General features: G+C 39.2%; 1 protein-coding gene across 3 annotated transcripts in view; it reads left to right on the top strand.

The window, feature by feature from the left end:
• Positions 1-16303, top strand: part of SMAD5 (SMAD family member 5) — a 30741-nt gene extending 14438 nt beyond the window's left edge. For 2 of the 3 annotated variants that reach the window (XM_058848521.1, XM_058848520.1), the window contains exons 2-7: positions 4022-4637; positions 5849-6100; positions 7065-7184; positions 7797-8018; positions 10302-10558; positions 11499-16303. In XM_058848521.1, the coding sequence (XP_058704504.1) occupies positions 4235-4637; positions 5849-6100; positions 7065-7184; positions 7797-8018; positions 10302-10558; positions 11499-11642 (1398 nt within the window). In that variant the 5' untranslated portion in view covers positions 4022-4234 and the 3' untranslated portion in view covers positions 11643-16303. The remainder of the gene's footprint in view (positions 1-4021; positions 4638-5848; positions 6101-7064; positions 7185-7796; positions 8019-10301; positions 10559-11498) is intronic. The other variant, XM_058848522.1, reaches the window with a different exon arrangement.
• The last annotated feature ends 3234 nt before the right edge of the window (positions 16304-19537 follow it).

Raw genomic sequence — 19537 nt, 5'->3', positions numbered from 1 at the left:
GTTCTGCAATGATTCTTGCTCAGGTCCTTTTTTGGCAGAAGGAGATTCCTTGGTATGAACCTACAGAACGTGCCAGTTTAATGTAGTAGGGTAAGAAAATTTCACAAGAAGTGCTAAAAGGAAATCAAGTTGCTCAGTATTTGTGATGGTAGATGGAAGATGGTAGAGTTCTCCCATCTCCATAAATGAAATGTAAGTTCTGTTGTTGGCCAACTTTATTTATATCTGGCTGGGTGGATAAGGTATTAAGGAGAGGATTCAAACAATGGACCTGTTCACCCAACTAGTTTCCTTCCATTTGCTGTAGTCATTAACAAGATCTTTAAAACTATAACTAATGCATGCCCCAAAGTCTAATTTTGATACAGTGATTACTTCCTTTTTTACTTGCCCTTTAAAAGCCCCCTCATACTACTCCATGTAATTCATTACACTCACTCCTTAAAGAGTGAGTGAGTACATTTTTTTTAATGTAATAGTGTGGTTTTCAGTTGATGTTCTCTTGTAGCTCAGCTGAAAAGTTATTTAATGAAAGAAGGTAATGCATAATAAACCCTCTGCCTCTTAAGGAAATTTAAGTAAGCTCTTTTCCCCATGAAAGTTGTTACCAGCTGTGTCTAGAGGTGCAGCAATACGAGTAATTTGTGCACCACTGAATGAAAATGTGACTCTTTAAAGCATTTGTTTCTATATTCAAAGCTCAGTGATGCTCTGTGGTACTGCAATCACAGCTCATAACTTGTGCTTTTAAGCCTCAGAAGAAATGGATTGTAAGTACAGATGATCTGGGGAAGCTGTTCCTGGAAGATGTCAGGATTACTTAGAAACCTTTCACAAATTAGATGCTGAAATTACAGCAAATATAAGTAAATGTTCTAAATGTGTTTTATGCCACACATTCAGAAATCTAAAAACCCTACATGAATTGCAGTTTCTACATGGAAATGTTTGGTTTCTACATAAATACCTGAACCTACTGCTTTGTGGCCTTAAATAGCTCATGAAGCCAGCTCATGATTCATGAAGCTTTTTAGTTCTGCCTTGTTTTCTTAAGAAAAGGCAAAACCTGTAAACTGTCAGTGTTTTGCCTTCCAAAATGAACTTCTGGAAGGTGTGCAGTGGGAGAAACACAGAGTAATTTTGTACTTCTCAAAGCCTATTAATATTCTGTTGCATTTTCTTTCTTGCCCTTGATTTTCTTGAGCAGATTCAAATACACTTCTACTGAAGAATCTTGAAAGCCTCATAAGTGGCCAGAATGGAGTGACAGTGAATGGTACTAAGGTTTTAAACTTCAAGTCTCATTTTTCAGTGGTTAAAGTTACAAGCATGTATGTGGAAACTTTTTTTGAAGAAGTTGAAGCAGTTTTGATCAAATCTGTTCTGATGCTTCTGAAATACTTGTTTTACCAGGCTTTGCTTTTGTTGTTGGGCCCTCACACAAATGTAAAATTTTTAGAGTTAACTCTGTTGCTTACTGCAAGCAGATTATTTCTAAAATGATAGTTTGTAGGACAGTCATTTATCCTAATTCCCTTGACACTTGCCCTACAAATACTAGTTACTGCAAAATATCATCTTAGTAGAACTGTTCCAACTTCCTTTCCTCTTAGTGAGCTTGTTTATTCCATGAGCATACTTGTGGGTAAATGATGTTGAAATTATGTAAAACCAATAAAATATCTTTCCTAGTTGATACATTATGTTAAAAATATACTAAAAACCAAAATTTTACATGATCATAGGATAGAATTGTAGGTCTTTAAATCTGATTTTTTAATATAGATGGGGCTCCTGTAATGGGTCAGATCAGGGGATGTTTGTTAAGATCTTCTTTGAGCTCAACTTAACTAGAGGAATTTTCAGTGTATCTTCTGCCTTAATGATGCTTAAGGTTCTTTGAAAGCATAGCTGAAAGAAAAAATAGAACATTTTAATTGTCTTCTGGTCTGAGATGCTAGGTGGGTTCATTTCCTTTTCTAGGGGTGTGAGCGGTTGCTGATCTTGCAGCTATTGAATGTATGCAAGGCTTGAAAGCAAGTTAGTTGCAACTATAAACAGCTTTTACTTTTTAAAACACTAAACTTTTATCCTCAGTAAAAGAAAAAATTCAGTCTGAGTTCCTGGCCAAGTTTATCTCCCTTTATGTATTTCCTGTTACTTTGAAGGGTGCAGAGGTTCTCATGTGTAAGTCTGGGGGAACTAAATTAGTCTGAAAGTGCAGACATGGTGATATTTCTGAAGAAAACAGAGGTGATAGGTAATTATTTGATGGTTTTATTCCTTTTTTTTTCTCAATACCTTCTTCTCAGGAATTACTGAAGCAGTGGGAGGCTTCTATTATCTTATTTTTTTCCTTTTTTTTTTTTTTTTTTAAGAGAGCTTTAGGAAGAAAGACCTTCAAACAATTTTTCTGTTTGTTTTGCTTTTCTGATTTTTTTTTCCATATTACTGAAACAAAGCTGAGTAATCAAATAAGTACCAATGGGATTAAGCTACTGCATGAAATAAATGGATTTTTTTCCTGTAAAGGAACACCAAGTGTCCTTGGGTTTGTTCCCTGCTTTCCCCACTCTAACTCCATAATAGAAGACATAGGATGGTTACCTGTGGGACATGAATGCCTTGCCTAGGAATGTTTGCTTTAGCTTTGGCTGATGGTGCTTAGTACACAGTTCTGTTATATAAAAGTATCTGTCCAGGTGCCTGAATGAACCTGTAAATGTGCCCAGACACTTAAAAAGCCTTATCAGATGACTTTTAGTTTATCAAAGATGGGAGGAAAAAAGATGTTCTTGATTAAAGGTAGCAATCTGAAAGAACCAGCACAGATATTTAACATTTTGCTTCCCCCCCCACCTTCTTTTCCTCTTATGTGCAGATTTGGTGTCTCAGGCTAGGTAGGTGTTCTAATTCACCGTGGTTTATCAAAAGTGGAGAGACAATGTTGTTTGGCAGTCTCTGTAGCAAGAGAGGAAGCATCTTTTGTTATTGACATCCTTTCTCTTAGCTCTGCTCTTGCTTTTTGCCAGCTGCTCATTGTCTATACTTGCTTATTTAGTATTCACAAGGGATTTTACAAGTTCTTATCAGTTCGTTGCCACAGCACATCATTTCCTCTTGTCATCGGTACTCCTTGAATTGCTGGGGGGAGGATTTGCATTAGGGCTGGTGAGTGGTAAAACACCATTCATGAGCCAGTTGTTCTGCTCCTCTCCTTTCTGAGGCACTTTGTAGTAAAGGTCGCATTCCTATTGCTGACTCCACCGTGTATTTTCCCCACTTCTTTTTTCTGGGGAGAAGAAAACAATTTTTTTTTTTTTTTTTTTTTTGCCAAGGCTAAAAATATCTAACTCTTCAAATACTCTTCTTAAAAGATATAAGGAAGTGCAGCATAAAATTAGCTACAGCTGAAAAAACGTTGACCACGTCTCTAGGTGGATAGAAAATGGTTTGTGCTCTTCATTGGGTTTTTCTTCTAATTGTACTACAGTTTCTTCTTATTTTTTTTTAATGCTCCCAAAAACATGGGGAAACTAATTAGAGCTCAAGAGAAAGCAGATGCTTTCAGATTTTTTTTCCTTTTTGGAAATAAATATCCATTTGAGAAGCTGAGTATTTCTGTGCAGAATTGGCATTGGCAGGTTCCACCCTGCCTCTTCCTCATTTCTTCATAGCAAGTTTAGTCTTCTAATGCAGCACTGTGACAGGGGTAGTATTAGTTTTAAAGCATATTCCACAAGGTTCTTCTGAGAGAAAGGAATCAATTTAAGGAATATTAACAGGAACTGTGCTGTCCCTATCATCCCTTGATGATCCCTCTTCCCACTAATCAATAATGGAAGCTTTGGGGATTGAGAGCTTTTTTGGAATGTGATCATAGTACTTCTGGGATTTTGTTTTGAAACAAAATCAGGTGCAATGCTGGGGTTGAAACAGGAAGTTTTTTCATATTTGCCTTTTTGTTTTACCGCAGCCTTTATTTGTTTGCTAATTCCTTGTTAAATTATCTTTTTCCTAGTACTAAATTGGAGGAATCGATCATCATTTTTGATGTGAAGACTTCATCACTGACATCTCTGTTCGTTTGTCATCCTCCAGGAAATAATACGGCTCATCAGTTGTAATAACTGCTTTGGGTATACACTGACATCTATTTAGAAAGAGCCCAAATAAATAAACAAAAAAACCCCAACAGACAAAACCCAACAAACTTTCTGAAGACTTGTGTCAAATGACGTCAATGGCCAGTTTGTTCTCCTTTACTAGCCCAGCTGTAAAGCGTCTGTTGGGCTGGAAACAAGGAGATGAAGAGGAAAAATGGGCAGAAAAAGCTGTCGATGCTTTGGTAAAAAAGCTGAAAAAGAAGAAGGGTGCTATGGAAGAACTGGAGAAAGCCTTGAGCAGTCCAGGGCAGCCCAGCAAGTGCGTTACTATCCCCCGCTCTTTGGATGGACGGCTCCAGGTTTCTCACAGAAAAGGCCTTCCCCACGTGATTTACTGTCGTGTGTGGCGCTGGCCGGATCTACAAAGCCATCACGAGCTGAAGCCATTGGATATTTGTGAATTTCCTTTTGGATCCAAACAAAAGGAAGTCTGCATCAATCCATACCACTACAAGAGGGTGGAGAGCCCAGGTAGGTTTGAAAGTTACTGTCCTAAAAACTGAACAGAATCTTTGGTAATCATTTAACTGTTCACTCAATCCTCCTCCTCTGGTACTGTGCAACCAATTGAAAGTGGTTTATGAGGCAGTTTGGGAGAGGAATGTTCAAAGTGTACCTTACTGGTGGTGTTTTGGGGAGGTGTGTGGTCTATTCTGTACTAGCTGTTTTTTTGAGATTAATCACCTTTTTCCCACTGACCTCTTAAGCCTGCTGCCCTTAAAGCTAGTAGCAAAACTCTCCTTTGTCATAAAATAGAAAGCAGTGATAAGTTCTTTCAGTTTCAGTTTCTTTGAGAAACTTGTTTCAAAATCTCAGTCCTTGCAAGGAGGTTGATGGCTGCCTTTAAGGGACTTGCTATTTAATCAATGTGTGACATGACCTGAGGAGATAAAAAGTAAAATTAATCAAATTCTAGGGTGATAGAGTTCCCCACATAAATTCCCAGTTAGGAGACAGCAGAGCTGAATAGAACCAAGAGATGTGATCAGTTAGAGGAAGGTGTGTGTCAGGTAAGGAGCCTGCTGTCAAAGTGTGCTGCCGTGGGAAAGGTGAGGAGGATTGGGATTGCAGTGGGAGAGATGAAGGATGTTTCTGTGGACAGTGTGGTGAGAAGTTGCTTCCCTTGCTCCCCAAAGTGGTTGTAACTCTACTGCATTGACTGTGGTGCTCAAGTACACTGCTGCAGCAATGGAATTCCAGACTCCACCAGTCCTGAAGTTATAACATATTGCAGTATAGATTTTGTTTCTCTTCAGTGGAAGGGACAATATGTACTTATATAATTTGACTGTAGTAGTATAGACTGTATTTCCATTTTCTCTGATTTGCTGATGTGTGCAGATGTGAGTTTTTCACTTCTGCATCAGTATTTTTGTATGTGCCACATGTAGCCTGGTTGGGTTTATTATTTTTTAAAAAAAGGTCATCTTCGAGTTGTGTGAAACACATGTGTGTTTTCATGATTCTTGCAAGAGGGAAGCTTGAATCTTCCATCAAGCATGATGTAGAAAAATAAAGGCGAGAGGATGGGTAAAGGCACGCCATATTCATCCCCTGCTCCTCTTTCCACCCCAGCTAGAGTTGAAATTATCATGATGAGCAGAATAACGCATTATTTGTTCTCTTACCTTATATCTCAGGTTTTAATCTAAATGTATCTGGGTTTTGTTTGTGTTTTGCAGTTCTACCTCCAGTGTTAGTGCCTAGACATAGTGAATTCAACCCCCAGCACAGTCTGCTAGTTCAGTTCAGGAACCTCAGCCACAACGAGCCCCACATGCCACACAACGCGACATTTCCAGACTCCTTCCAGCAGCCCAACAGCACTCCGTTCTCCATCTCGCCAAACAGCCCCTACCCCCCTTCTCCAGCCAGCAGCACTTACCCGAGCTCCCCAGCCAGCTCTGGGCCATCCAGTCCCTTTCAGCTGCCAGGTGAGTACAGCCTGAATGTCAGTTTAATAAAAATCATTGAAATGTCACATATTGTTGTGACCTATGACCTGAGGAGTTTGTGGAATTTGCAATAAATGGCTTTTTCTTTCGAATTTTATGGGATTTTCTTCCTAGTTTTGTTACTGGTTGATTGTTACAGTTTTATTTTTCCGACTGTTTTTTGTCATGGATGTAATACTGGTGAGTTATTTTGCACAGCTTCACTATAGAATATTTAATCCATACTTTAGAATAATATTTAGCAATGAAAAAAAAGCAAATGCATGATGCTGAACAGGAAGTTTACTGATGTCTTTTATTGAATAAAAGTACTTAAAATATGGTGTTTAACTGGAAAAAAGTAATGTTTCTGTTGGGAACAGATTGGCTTAAACTGTTTCTGTTTAACTGAGTTGGAAAATACAGAAGAAACAATTGATAGGGGCGAAGGAAAGAAGTCTTATTGATTCTGTCTGATTATTGGTGTGGTTTATAAAGCCAGGAATTTAATAAAGATGTCATTTTTCCACTAGCTCAGTGGCCTCATGTTGGTTCTGTCTGGTTGCTCAGTTCCCCAGAAGTGTCCCAGTCTGGGTATCTGTGTTGGCCAAGTTCTGGGATCACTGGGGTGGATGCGTTTATGGGGCACAATGGGGTGTTGCCACACTGAGTGTTGTGCTGATTGCAGAGAACAGGTCCAGACTTTCATAATGAACTCAGCTTGCAGGAGCAGCAAAAAGCCCCAAACTGTTCTAGGCCTTTGTTATACTAAACAAATGATTACTTTTCTGTGGCTTTATTTCTGAACACTGAAAAGACAGTAATCAAGAAAGTTAATGTTAAAGCAGAGTCATCTTGTCCAAATGCAGGTGTAGGTATTAAAGATAAAAAAAAAACACAGAAAGAAAAGTTCATAAATACTCTGAACTGTTGAAGTTTATTCTTATTTTTTTCATGTTTGTAGCTGATACTCCACCTCCTGCATATATGCCCCCTGATGAACAAATGGCACAGGATAATTCACAGTCTATGGACACAAGCAATACAATGATCCCTCAAATCATGCCAAATATATCTACCAGAGGTAAGTTGTGTAGTCTGGTGTAAAATTACATAGTTTAGCTTCTTGCAACTCATGACCAAACTAAATGAATAACTTTAAATGGGCCAGTAAATCTTGCTGATAGGTAGGAGCAGTTCTTCTAGCAAACTGGGGCTGTGAGAGACATAATTGAGAAATAAAACTTGCCTTGCTTATTTTTATTTTCATCTTTTCCTTTTAAAGCCTCAGGTGCATAATGTCGCTTACAGAGAGTTGAACTTTCATATCTTTTCTGCTACAAATAAGATTTCAGCACAAAGAGCACAAAGGCTCTGAAAATTGAGTCCCAAAATACCAGTTAAAACACATTTTTTGAAAGTGGGCAGGAGAGTTATGTTTTACCTGCTGTCACATAGTCTTGTGTGTGTGTGTGTAAGGTTGTTTTTGTGTAATGTTTGGCTTAAAGCTGGAAAATAATGGTAAAATCAACAGGCCAGCTAAAATGCATGAAGGTCTAAATCAGGACACTTCATGCCCATCGTAATTGTTCACTAAGATTTTACTTGGTCGTTGGTGTTTTGGAAGGTTTGCTTGACAGTTGAAGCTTTACTATTTTAACACTTATGTAAACTGTTACTTCCATTTGCTTTTCAGATGTTCAGCCCGTTGCCTATGAAGAACCCAAACACTGGTGTTCCATTGTGTATTATGAGTTAAATAACCGTGTTGGGGAGGCTTTCCATGCATCTTCCACAAGTGTCTTAGTAGATGGGTTTACAGATCCCTCCAATAACAAGAACAGGTTCTGCTTAGGTTTGCTCTCCAATGTTAATCGCAACTCAACGATTGAGAACACTCGACGGCACATTGGCAAAGGTAAAACTGGGTTGTCTTACCCACGACTGAGTAACCAAGTCCTTGGTTTTATTTCAGCTTCTCTGTACTGTAGTGGTGATTATTCTCAGATGAGAATGCTAGAGGTAATCTGTGATACATTATCTACCTCTCCAGTATCAGAAAACAGCTTAGTTAGGCATGGTTTGGTTCTAATTAGTCAGGAATTGCATGCATTTTTCTTTGTCACTAATTAAAAAGACTAAATATTCCCCTTTCCTTACCAAACTAGATTGCCATTGGGGCTTGCTTGTTAGGGTAAATGATGTGTAGTGGTTTATGTTTCAGCACCAAGAAACATGACAGGATATGCCATGATATTCTACATTATATCTACTTCTTAAATCAAATTCTCCCTACACCTTTACAGTATGTCAGATTTTTTGTTTTGTTTTGTTGTTGTAAGGTATTACCTGCTGTCTACGGTATGTTCAAATATCTTGGTGAGTTGGCAGCAGGACTTTGAAGTGCTAATGCAAAACTGCAAGGGCTCATTTGTCTGAGTGAATCCATGGGGTGTGGATGTGTGTGGGAGGGATTCCTGGAGACAGCAGGTTTTGCAAGATCTTCTAGTTTTCCTGTACTGTTTTGGCTGATAGTACATAGAGATGCAGAGTTTTCATCTTTGATGGAATGTGCCTGGATTATCTTAAATTGTAGAACACTTTTTCTGATTTTTTTTTTTTGTGGGTTTTTTTTGTGATGGGTCCTGATGAGGGAACCCTGTTTCTCTTGCCAATGTTTGGAAGCCTTTTTACCACCTAAAAGCATTTGATAAAGTTGGTCTTGAGTTTTGACTGATGAAAATTCATCCCGTCCCATAAGATTCTTTTAATTAGAAACGATGTTAAATATGACAAAATTTTGCAGATAATTTGGAGACCAGAAGTTCTATTTTTATCTGTTGGAAACTTGGCTCTGCAATGCAGTTGTCAAAAAAAAATTATAAATAAAATAATATTATAAAGGGAACAAATGATTTGTGGGGCGTGGGTGGTTTGTCAGGCTCTTTTGTTTTGGCTCACCCCTTTTGATGGTATTGGCAGAGAAATCTTGTGCATCTGCATAAGGTCAGAAGTGTAACCAGGACCCATCATCATGTTGTAATGAGCTTTAAAATGTCTGCATCTCTAATAATAATTATTGAACTTAAACTTTGCTTTATGGTAACTGTTCTGACAACAGTTAAGGTTGTTTAGGGATAAAATACTGTTTATTTATGACTTTTGCTTGAAAGGTCGTGAGGTTTTGCCTCCTTAGAATCACCCAATCCTATGTGCTAAGGTTTTTTACTGTAGCTGGCAAGTGGTGGTCACTTTTAAATAAGTAGGGTTGTGTTTTGAAGATGCATTCTTGCCCACCCCAGATTGCCTGGCAGCTGCTTGTAGGTGTTGAACCAACGGTTCCTCTGTAACCTCCATCCCACCTTAGTCCCAGGCGGGTCTAGCAACATTCACAACAGTTGCTGCTGTCTGAAAGATTAACTTGCATTTGTTGACTTGCTGCAGCCTCCTCTGCACACCACAGGATAGTCCATAGTGGATTCTCAGGGTATTGCAGGGAAGACTTAGGAGGAGCTGTATCCCAACCATGTAGAATCTGGGATAGGGGAAAGAAATCAGGTGTCTCAGTGAAGCAGCACCACCTGAGTTTTGGGTGCTGAAGGGATGGGCAACTTCTGTATATTAATTTTTAGTCAGTAATAATGCTGTGTAGACTTCAAAACATGCATAGCTGAACGCAGACAGATGTGATAAATCTGGGGACTTTGTTGATGTTAAGGTTTGTAAAGCCTGATGCTAATTAAGTGCAGCAACTGTTGGACTTACTTGTCCTTTGGCTTGATAAAATGTACTGAAAGTTAGAGCACACTGTGGATATACTTTCTCCTTTATGTCCATCACTGACCCTTTTCCCAGGACACACCTATTTCTGTTCTACTTGGCATAGGCAGAAGCTGCCAGGTGCATAAAACTGGAAATCCACATAAATTCTCTAGAAAAATAGCTTTAAATAACAGTTGAAATGTAGCAGTGATTTTTTAATTCTATTCTGTAACTGATCAGAGAAGGACATCTAGTGGCTTGGTGTATCATGAACCTGCTATGTTGAAATGAGACAGTGTGTTACAGTGTGAGCAAAAGCATTTCTGAAAACCTCCTCAGGCAGATACTTCTTTTTTTTTTCCAATAAAATAGAATTTACGATTACCTCAAAATCAGAGACAACAAAGTAATTTAAAATGTTTTTATCTTTGTTTTCAAGGAGTTCATCTCTACTATGTTGGTGGAGAAGTCTATGCTGAGTGTTTAAGTGATAGCAGCATATTTGTACAGAGCAGGAACTGCAACTACCACCATGGCTTTCATCCAACAACTGTATGCAAGATTCCCAGCGGATGCAGTCTGAAAATTTTTAACAATCAGGAGTTTGCTCAGCTTTTAGCTCAGTCTGTCAACCATGGATTTGAAGCAGTATATGAGCTCACCAAAATGTGCACAATTCGAATGAGTTTTGTAAAGGTAAATTATGGCGAGGGTATTTAAGCTTATTGTGGGTTTGGGTATTTAGCAGTAATTCCATTAGCACTGTAGCAAAAGCTGTTCTGGCCTGATGTGGTTCTTTGTAATGATAAGTGATTAAAGTGATTAACTGGGGGAGAAGGAAATCAGTGCAAGAAAGGAAAAGCACAGATTGCTGTATTGAATATTGGCTATGTGTTCAGTTACTTCAGTATTCAGAACAGGAATTTATTCATTATGGTTGCTGTAATTTTGTTAAAGGAGATTTAAGTTTATGCTCTAAATTTCAAGGAGTAAAGTGAATAACAAGTCCACTAAAAGAATGTGAGTAGAAAGGAGCATAATTATTGAAGAAAATTTTCAGCTTCTTCAAATTGATTATTAGTTTTAAAAAATTCCTGGTTATGGAAAAAAGACAGAATTTGAGTTTTGACACAGCTCAAGTCAAGCTGTGCTGTTACTGTCACAGGAGTGTTTCCTGAGGATTGTTTAATCGCATCTCAGTCTGTCTCAGGTTTAGTCTGGAGTCCAAATTTGGGCTTTCCAGGCATTTTGTTTGCATCTTGTCCAATAGATGTCTCTTTGGCTTTGTCAGTCAGTTATGACGAATACTGCTCAGTTTGAGAGTGTGGAGGAGAAGGGAACAGGAGGTTGAAAGTGAAGAGAGGTGTTCCTGGCCATGGCCAGGAGTCATCCTCAAGTCAACAGTGAGCTCCACAGGAGGCTGGAGCACGCAGGACTTGATTCAGACTTCCAGGTGCAGCTTCCTTCCTGCTCCTTCCCAGCCTCGGGTTTGTTCCTTTTGATCACTGTTATTAGATTGTGAATTACCTTCAGATAAGTATCTTGAGATCAAGATTTCCTGCTTCTTGTTAGTAGTTACATTTTACAAGACAATCATGTTCTCAAGTTGATCAGTACCACTTTGTTTATTTTCTAGGGCTGGGGAGCTGAATATCACCGGCAGGATGTCACAAGCACCCCGTGCTGGATAGAAATTCATCTTCATGGGCCCCTCCAGTGGCTGGATAAAGTACTTACACAAATGGGTTCTCCTCTTAATCCCATCTCATCTGTTTCATAGTGCTGAAATTCCATCTTCAGCCTTATTTTTAGCGAACTTATTCTAATTCTAGAGAAACTTCCAGTGGATACTGTGAGCTATATGGAGAATGGATCTAATGATTTAACTTCTCGGGTTTTTTTGTTTTTTTTTTTTAGATCCCTTGTGACCAATTCCATTGTGTATAGCTAATCAGTTTTACATTTCAAATTGTTCTTGTGATGCTTAAGTGACAGTTGAGCCCTAAGGGAAAAAATAGTCTTGAAAAATTCAGAACACTTTTCTTCCCCTTAAAGCTTAAACAGACAAATGTCTTAACTGGAAAACCTTTTTGTCCTGTAGGGATGAGAGTTAATGAAGACTGACTTCAGAAAATAAATACATATCATAATTTGGGATTTTTTAATGTTTATGAAACTGTTTGAACATATGCAGCAAAGCTTGCAAGCTGTATTTTTAGCATAGTGTTTTAACATCTTAAGGTTGACATCTGTCATAAGCAAAATTAGACTTTATCATGGCTAATTTGCCTCAGATGGAGCAATGTGATTTTTTTTTTTTGTAAGTGTACACATGAAATATACTTTTTACAAATATTGGAGTGGTGTAAAAATACTTGTATTTTCTATTGGAAAATGCTGTCATAAACACAATGTATATTAATGCAGAATAGCAGTTCTTAGCCTTTTCCCACTTTGGTTTTGTAATATCTCTTTTAACCACCATTTAAAGTAGTAATTGATCCAAGGTAAACATCCTGCACGTTTCTGGAGTAGTGATTCTTGTTTTGCTTTGATTTACACTCATGCCGTTTGGATTTGGTTGCCAAGGCTATTTCTTTTTAGGTACCTTTCTCTATTTTAACATAAACACTACTATTTGTAAATGGCAGTGCTTACTACTTTTTGGAAGGATTAGGTTTTTTTGTTTTCTTTTTGGTGTTTTAGCTGTTTATTTTGCCTGTCTGGAATTGATCTGTATTAGGCCTTTTAGTCTCTCAGTAGACACTATGCAGTATTAGTGATGACACTGTATTTAATTCACTTTCAAGTATGAATTTGAGTCTCTGAAGACTGTGAGTGGCTTAGCAGATGAGTAACTGAATGCAGAAGCTTTTACTTCCAGATCATGTAATTTAATTCAGACCTGTTGGTAATGACCAAAAGTAATCACTTCTTTGTAGCCTGAATTAAACAGTGCTCTCGATCCTGTCCCTGATGGCAGGGGTTCAATCAGAAGACTTGTAACTGTGGTTGGCATCTTTATGGGATTGAAGGACTGTATTTATATGACAATGGAATTTCTCTCTCATAGCTAAAGAATCACAGAATATTAAGGTTTGGAAGGGACCTTAAAGATCTCCCGGTCCCAACTTCCCTTCCATGGGCAGGGACACCTGCCACCAAACCAGGTTGCTCCAGGCCTTCTCCAACCTGGCTTTGAACACTACCAGGGTTGGGGCATCCACAGCCTCTCTGGGCAACCTGTGCCAGTGCCTTACCAGCCTCACAGTAAAGAATGTCTTCTGTATGTCTAAGCTAAATTTGCCCGCTTTCAATTTGGACCCCTTACTCCTTGTCCTGTCACTACAGCTCCAGACAAAGAGTCCCTCTCCAGCTTCCCTGTAGCCCCTTCAGACAGTGGAAGGTTCCCATGAGGTCTCCACTCAACCTTCCTTCTCCAGGCTGAACAGCCCCAACTTGTTCAGCCTCTCTTTGCAGGAGAGGTGCTCCAGTCCTCTTACCAGCATTGTGACCTCTGGACTTGCTCCAGCACTTCCATGTCCTCCTTTTGCTGAGGGCCCCAGAACTGTTGTCAGCACTGCAGGTGTGTTCTCACAAGAGCAGAGCAGAGAGGGCAGTGCCCTCCCTCACCCTGCTGCCCACATTCCTTGGGATGCAGCGCAGGATTCCATGGGCTTTCTGGGCTCTGAGTGCTCAGTGCCAGTTCCTGGTGAGCTTTTCATCAGCCATCACCAAATCTTTCTCTGCAGGGCTGCTCTTGGTCACTTCTCTGCCCAACCTGTGGGTGTGTCTCAGATCGCTGGGACCCAGCTGTAGGACCTTGCACTTGACTTTGTTGAACTTCATGATGTTTGCATTTGGCAAACTTTGGTAGAGAATTTAAATATTATGTTAAACACTAAAAATCAATTACATAACATATGCATATTTCCCTCCTTTATATGATAAAAAAGAGGCTGAAACATGTTAAGAAAATTAGAAGTGAATTATATACAAAATTTTTGCATGCAGAAAGACTCTATTATATTTTTAACCTCACCTTGCTTTTTCTCTTTCCTGAGCACCTCTTCAGAAAAGGGTTCAGTGTTTGGGGGAGAAGCTGAAAACTAATATGCAAATATTTACTAAAAGATATGTTGCAGTTAATTGCTGCAATCCTGAGAAAATTATTTTTAAACAAGTTCTTGTGTCTTCTGTTGAATGACAGTTTCTCCTCAAATGTGGAAACCGTGCATCGTATGGTACCTAAGTAACAAATTATCTTAAAGGATTAAAATTGTTTACGTGTCATTAAAATGTTTTTTATGAATTGCCTTAAAGGAATAAACTGTAACACTTCTGCAGAACCCTAATGTTTTTTTGTACAGGAATTTCTGTATTACTGTCTTGGCTTTTTGTGTTTTGTTGTGTTTTTTTAAACAGTTTCTCAAGTATGTTTGAAAACAGATGAGTGCATCTTCAGAAGGGGGAGTGACATTATTTGCCACATAGGTTTGTTTTCTTCCCTTTCATTCTTTGATGCTGCAACCCACACAGAGTTATTTTGATTGAATAAGATGCCAAGTCAGTTGGCCACAGGATCCAGCTTCTATTTTCTTCTTGGGGCCTGACATTTGTCAAGTTGCTGTTCTGACACTACAGTATATTCTATTTCTTGACTAGCTTATGTAATGAACGACATGGCACATTGAATTAAGAAAAGATTGCAGTTGTAGGTACAAGATTTTACTTTATCCAAAATGTTTTTCGCCTGGCTTCTTCTCTGTTCACTTGTATGCTTATGTGTGGCCAACTGAATGACTCAAGAGTGGGTGCTGCAGTGGGTGTTGTGAGCCAGAGCTGGTGCTTAGTGCTAGTATTGTGGTTAGATTGGCTACCCATGCACTGAACCATAATTTCTGCAATAATATCCAGTTAACCAATTCTGATGCTGTCATTAAGTACTGAAATGCTCTGGTGTTTTTCTGCTTGTGTACATATTCTGGGACTGTAATAGTTGCAGTGCTGGGATATCCTTGTGACTGCTGGTTTTGGCAGGGCAGGCTTGCAGGAGCAAACCCAGTCAGATTTGTCTGCGTTCCACTTCTCTCCTATTAGGGCTTTTTGGGAGCTTTCTGGTGAGCAGATTTTGTGTGCTACTGGTTCATGGTGTTGCTAATCCTGTTTTGTTCATCTGTGCTGCTGATACAAAATTCAGACATGGGTGCATGGATAGATTGGATGGAAAGTTGGTGCCAACGATGTGTAAAGTGTAGTGAGAGCAGGGAGTGCTGCTCCTGGTACAGCACACTGGGCAGAAAACACCCTTGGTCTAGCTGGAGGGATGGGGTCATTGACTCAGACAGTGGCAGATGGAGCCTTTCCAGTGTAGCCCAGCTTAGACCCCTTGTTACTCCTCAGTAAAAAATGATTTGGCTTTCCTAGTGCATTCTTTCTGAGCATCTTTCTGCTTTGCACCAACCCCACACTGACTGTCAGCTTTGGCAATACCAGCAGAGAGCCTTGATCAGGCGTATCCTGGACACTTTCCTGGGAGTGCTTTTCTAGTCCCTGAGATAGGACAGCAGCTTGGCTGTTGCTCCTTAGACACCTGGGCCTTGCTGGCAGTCAGGCAGTGCCTTGTGTATCACACTCGTGAGCTGCATCAGCATCAAGTAGTTGTCTGTGAAGGGCTGACACTGGGTTGTAGAATCTACAGGACCAAAATCAAACCTTCTAGCACAACTGAGCAGTGAGAGACAAATCTGACACAACAGCCCAACAGGCAAAATAGTGATGAAACAGCCCAGGTGTTATGATTCAGGATAGAATTGTTTAAAATGCTGGAATTCTTTTACTTTTACTTGAAGCAATGATTTTTTTTCTTCCCTACAGTATTACAGTGTGAAAGTTGTCAATTCTTGGGTGTAAGATCAACTTGGATTCTTGCAGTATAACTCTAGAAGACATGAAAATGTCCTCACTAGTCTGAAATAATAACTTTCAGGGTATTGTTTTACTTGCTCAAAGTGTTGCTGGTGATAGTTTCTGGAAAAGCAAACAAACAAAAACCAAAAACGAAACCAAACTATTTTCTGAATGTTTTGCTTCAAATGACAGACATGTGACTAACTTTCTTCTGTAGTTGAGAAGTTTCTTTTGAGGAGGGTTTGCCATTCTGAATTCAAATCAATAGACCAAACCATCAGATTACAACGTAATGTTGCTTTCTTGTGCTGCTCCATAAACCTGCTTCTGTGTTTGTTGCGAGCATAACCTTTATGCTTTTGTTTACATTGTAGGAAACACAGTTCTAGCAATGAGGTTTTTTTCATTTAACTCTAAACATCTTTTTATTTTGTTAATTTTAAAATTACTAGGTTTTGCTATGTAATGTTTTTAAAGATGTTTTTTGCATATTGCTGCTCATATTTCAATAAACAAAACAAAAACCCCACATATTCTCCTGATTTCTTTTATCTGTAACTCTGTGTCTCAAGTATTTGTTTACAAGGGTTAATTTATCATGTGTAACTTGCTGCTGGTATCTCTCCATGCCCATATTCCTCCTCACACAGAGGTGATCCTGTATTTTTGAAAATACTTTTCTGCAGCTTTTTGGTAACATAAAAGCTGCTGTGCTCTTGGAAGCAGAGACTTAAATTATTTCATTACTTCATTTTAAAGAGTTTTGTTTTTTCTTGTAGAATGCAGTAGCCAAAATGGTATCATTTTGATACACTTACAGAAATACTTCAGTTGGTAGTACAGAAAATTGTTTATCTGTAAGACTTCAGCAGTCTGGTGATTGTTGGGTGTGGTTGGGGTTTTCTTTTACCACTGGGGCCAACTGTAACATTTTGAAACAACTCAATGGGTCTGAATGTGTTGAGCTTTGAACTAATGACCAAGTGTTTCAGTGAATTGAAGGTTGCTCAGATATCTCTTGTATCATTACTGCTGAAATAAAATGTACATTTAGAACTGTATATTAGCTTATTTTTAAAGATTGATGGGAAGGCAATTTTTCCCTTTTTTACCAAAATACTACAGAAATAGAGGCTGAAAAGTGGTGTACTTTTTTTTTTTTTTTTTTTTTTTTGGCAGTGTGAGTAAAAAACATTGAATCCTAGTTCCACAATGACAAATAATTTATTTAGTATAAAACTGAAATGAAAATATTGATACAACTTTATCTTGTCTGGGCTTCCTGCTTTGGGATTTAATTTTACCAGCAGACTGCCACCTGCAGTAATACTCTGAAATTCTGCCATTTTCTCGATAATGAGGTTTTTTCCTCTCAGGATGAGAATCCTCTGGATTCTCATTCCTGAATGAAAATCCAATCACTCAGGTAAAAAAAAAATTGTATTTTTAATTAAACTTTATATTGTACTATTTTTATGGGCTTGCTTCCAAAACAATGATTTTGATGATAATCCCTGGAAGATTTACTGTGATGGTATTACACAGATTATACAGCCTAATTTGTGAGCAAGATCTCAGATGAAGTTTCAGTGGTTTATTTGCTTTCCAGAAGCTGGAATTTTATTTTTAAGTAAAAATCAAGAAAACAAAATACTTTGATTATTAAAAGTTTTAAGTAATGTAGAAATGAAGAGGGTTTTTTTAATCTTACTGGTCTTTCTGGGGAATTTGGAGGTACAGTAACAACTCCAGGAGCAGGTAGCCAAAGTAATCTCTGAAATTCTTTATTCATGGGATTTTTACAGATGGAAAAAAGGTTTTGGGTGAAACACCCCTCTTCCACCCCCTCTCCAACCTTCACTGTGTGTTAAATAAGTCAGATGCCGCTTCTGTTCACTGCTATGTGAAAAGCCAATACCTCAGAGTCATTTAAAGTAATTAAACATGGGGTGTCCCGTACCCTGGGACAGGAGCAATGCTTGTCCTGGAGTTCAGGGCAGGTTTCTGCCGGTTCCATATGGAATTGCTGAGCTGGGTTGCTGTTGGAGCTGCCTGTGCTGTGCTGGAGGGAGCAGCAGAGGCAGCACCCAGAGGTGTCCTGGGCAGGAGTGTCCCTGTCACCAGCTGCAGCTCCTGCCCCAGACTGGGGCTGGCTTGGCTGTCACCAAAGAGCTGCTCAGAGTCAGCAGGGACTGAGCTGCTGCACTGAGTGGGATTTGCACAGACAGGGACCGTGGCACCAAAGTGTCCCTGCTCCAGGTGATGTGGGACAGCGAGGGCAAGGGATAAATCTCATCATGACAAAAGGACAGGTGCTATTTATACACACCAGCAGATTAATGGGAAATCAATTTTTTTTCAGACTTAGGCCTTGAAAATAAGCTTCCAACTTGTGTTCAGAAATAAGGGTACTTAGATAACATTTCCCTTCCCAATGACAAATGCTGTAAAGCCACTTCCATGGAGATGTGAGGTGAGGGTGTTGAAGGGTGACATTCTGGGGGGTAGAAGCTGTTGGGTCATCTCCAGCCATTCTGTGTTCCAGCTTCTTGCAGGACTCCTTTTTTCCACAAGGCATTGGAAGAAAAACCCCACACCTTTTAAATTAGCAGCTTTTCTGTTCTAAGGCAAATTTTACTTTGTTGTTTATAAATATTTTTTTCCCTTTTTTTCCATTCTCTTTTTTGAAATAACTGTTGTTTGCAATAACAGAATTTATTTCCAGGACTAAATTAGAAATGCTGTGTAACCCAGTCACTCCTGCAAATCCTGATTTTCTGAAGTCTCTTAGAGAAACTGCTGATGGCCAACTCAGGAGTCACTTGAGACAGCTTTGAGCTGTGTGTGTGACTTTGACTTCAGACACAAAACAGACAAAACGGGCTCTGTTCTGTAAGAGCCAAATGGAGACTATTTTTTCTGAAATTTCAGGTCTCTGATGAGCAGTGTCATAAAAAGATTTTAATAGAAGGAATTCTTAAGTTTCCTCTAAGAAATTAAGGTAAATACAGTATTTTAAAAGTGCAAACTTAGGAGTGACCAGGTTGTGTCCATGAATAGAATTCACCAGTGGTGCCCTATGCAGATGCTCAGCCCTGCAGAGAAGAATTTTATGATACCAGGAGGGCAAAAAGGAAGGCAAGAAGAGGAAAAAAAAACTTGACATAACTGTGTCTGTACCTTGTTGCCTGGGAGATTTTCTGTATGGATTAATGGATTTACAGCAAACTTTTCTACTTACACATGTAGTTTCTGGAAGAAAGAGCCTCCTAAACACAAATGTGCTGTGAGCACAATCAGGTCTCTTTTCCTTTCACCATCTCAGTCTGATATATCTTCCATTGTTTTAAATATTTCAAATATTAGGTAGGTAAAGCTCCTGGTTCTCAAAGCATGTAGGAGAGCAAGGACCATGGGCAGGTGCCTTGGCAGAGCTGAATTGAACCTTGTGATCTGCTGGGGTCAGGTCTGCCACACTCTGCTGTGTGGGAGTGGGGCAGCTGCTTGTCACCAGGACATCAGAGCTTGAACGTGCTGGAAGAAATCTCCTTGAAGCAAGGGAGTTACAAATTGCAGTGGCTCCAGTGGTTTGATACAGGTTTGGAGAGTGTGATGATGCAGCACAGGGTTAGTTACCAGGCTGACACCTCAGACAGACACAGAATATTTAGCTTTTAGGATTTATTCTTTGCCTGTTGTCTTGCTGTGCAGTTTGATTTGTGAGTCCTACAGGTGAGCTCTTTCCAGGCAGAAGTTGTCATGGCC

The sequence above is a fragment of the Poecile atricapillus genome, chromosome 13 (assembly GCF_030490865.1).
Source record: "Poecile atricapillus isolate bPoeAtr1 chromosome 13, bPoeAtr1.hap1, whole genome shotgun sequence".
Taxonomy (NCBI): domain Eukaryota; kingdom Metazoa; phylum Chordata; class Aves; order Passeriformes; family Paridae; genus Poecile; species Poecile atricapillus.
Note: the sequence above shows the minus strand (reverse complement) of the source record. Positions and strands in the feature narration are given on the sequence as shown.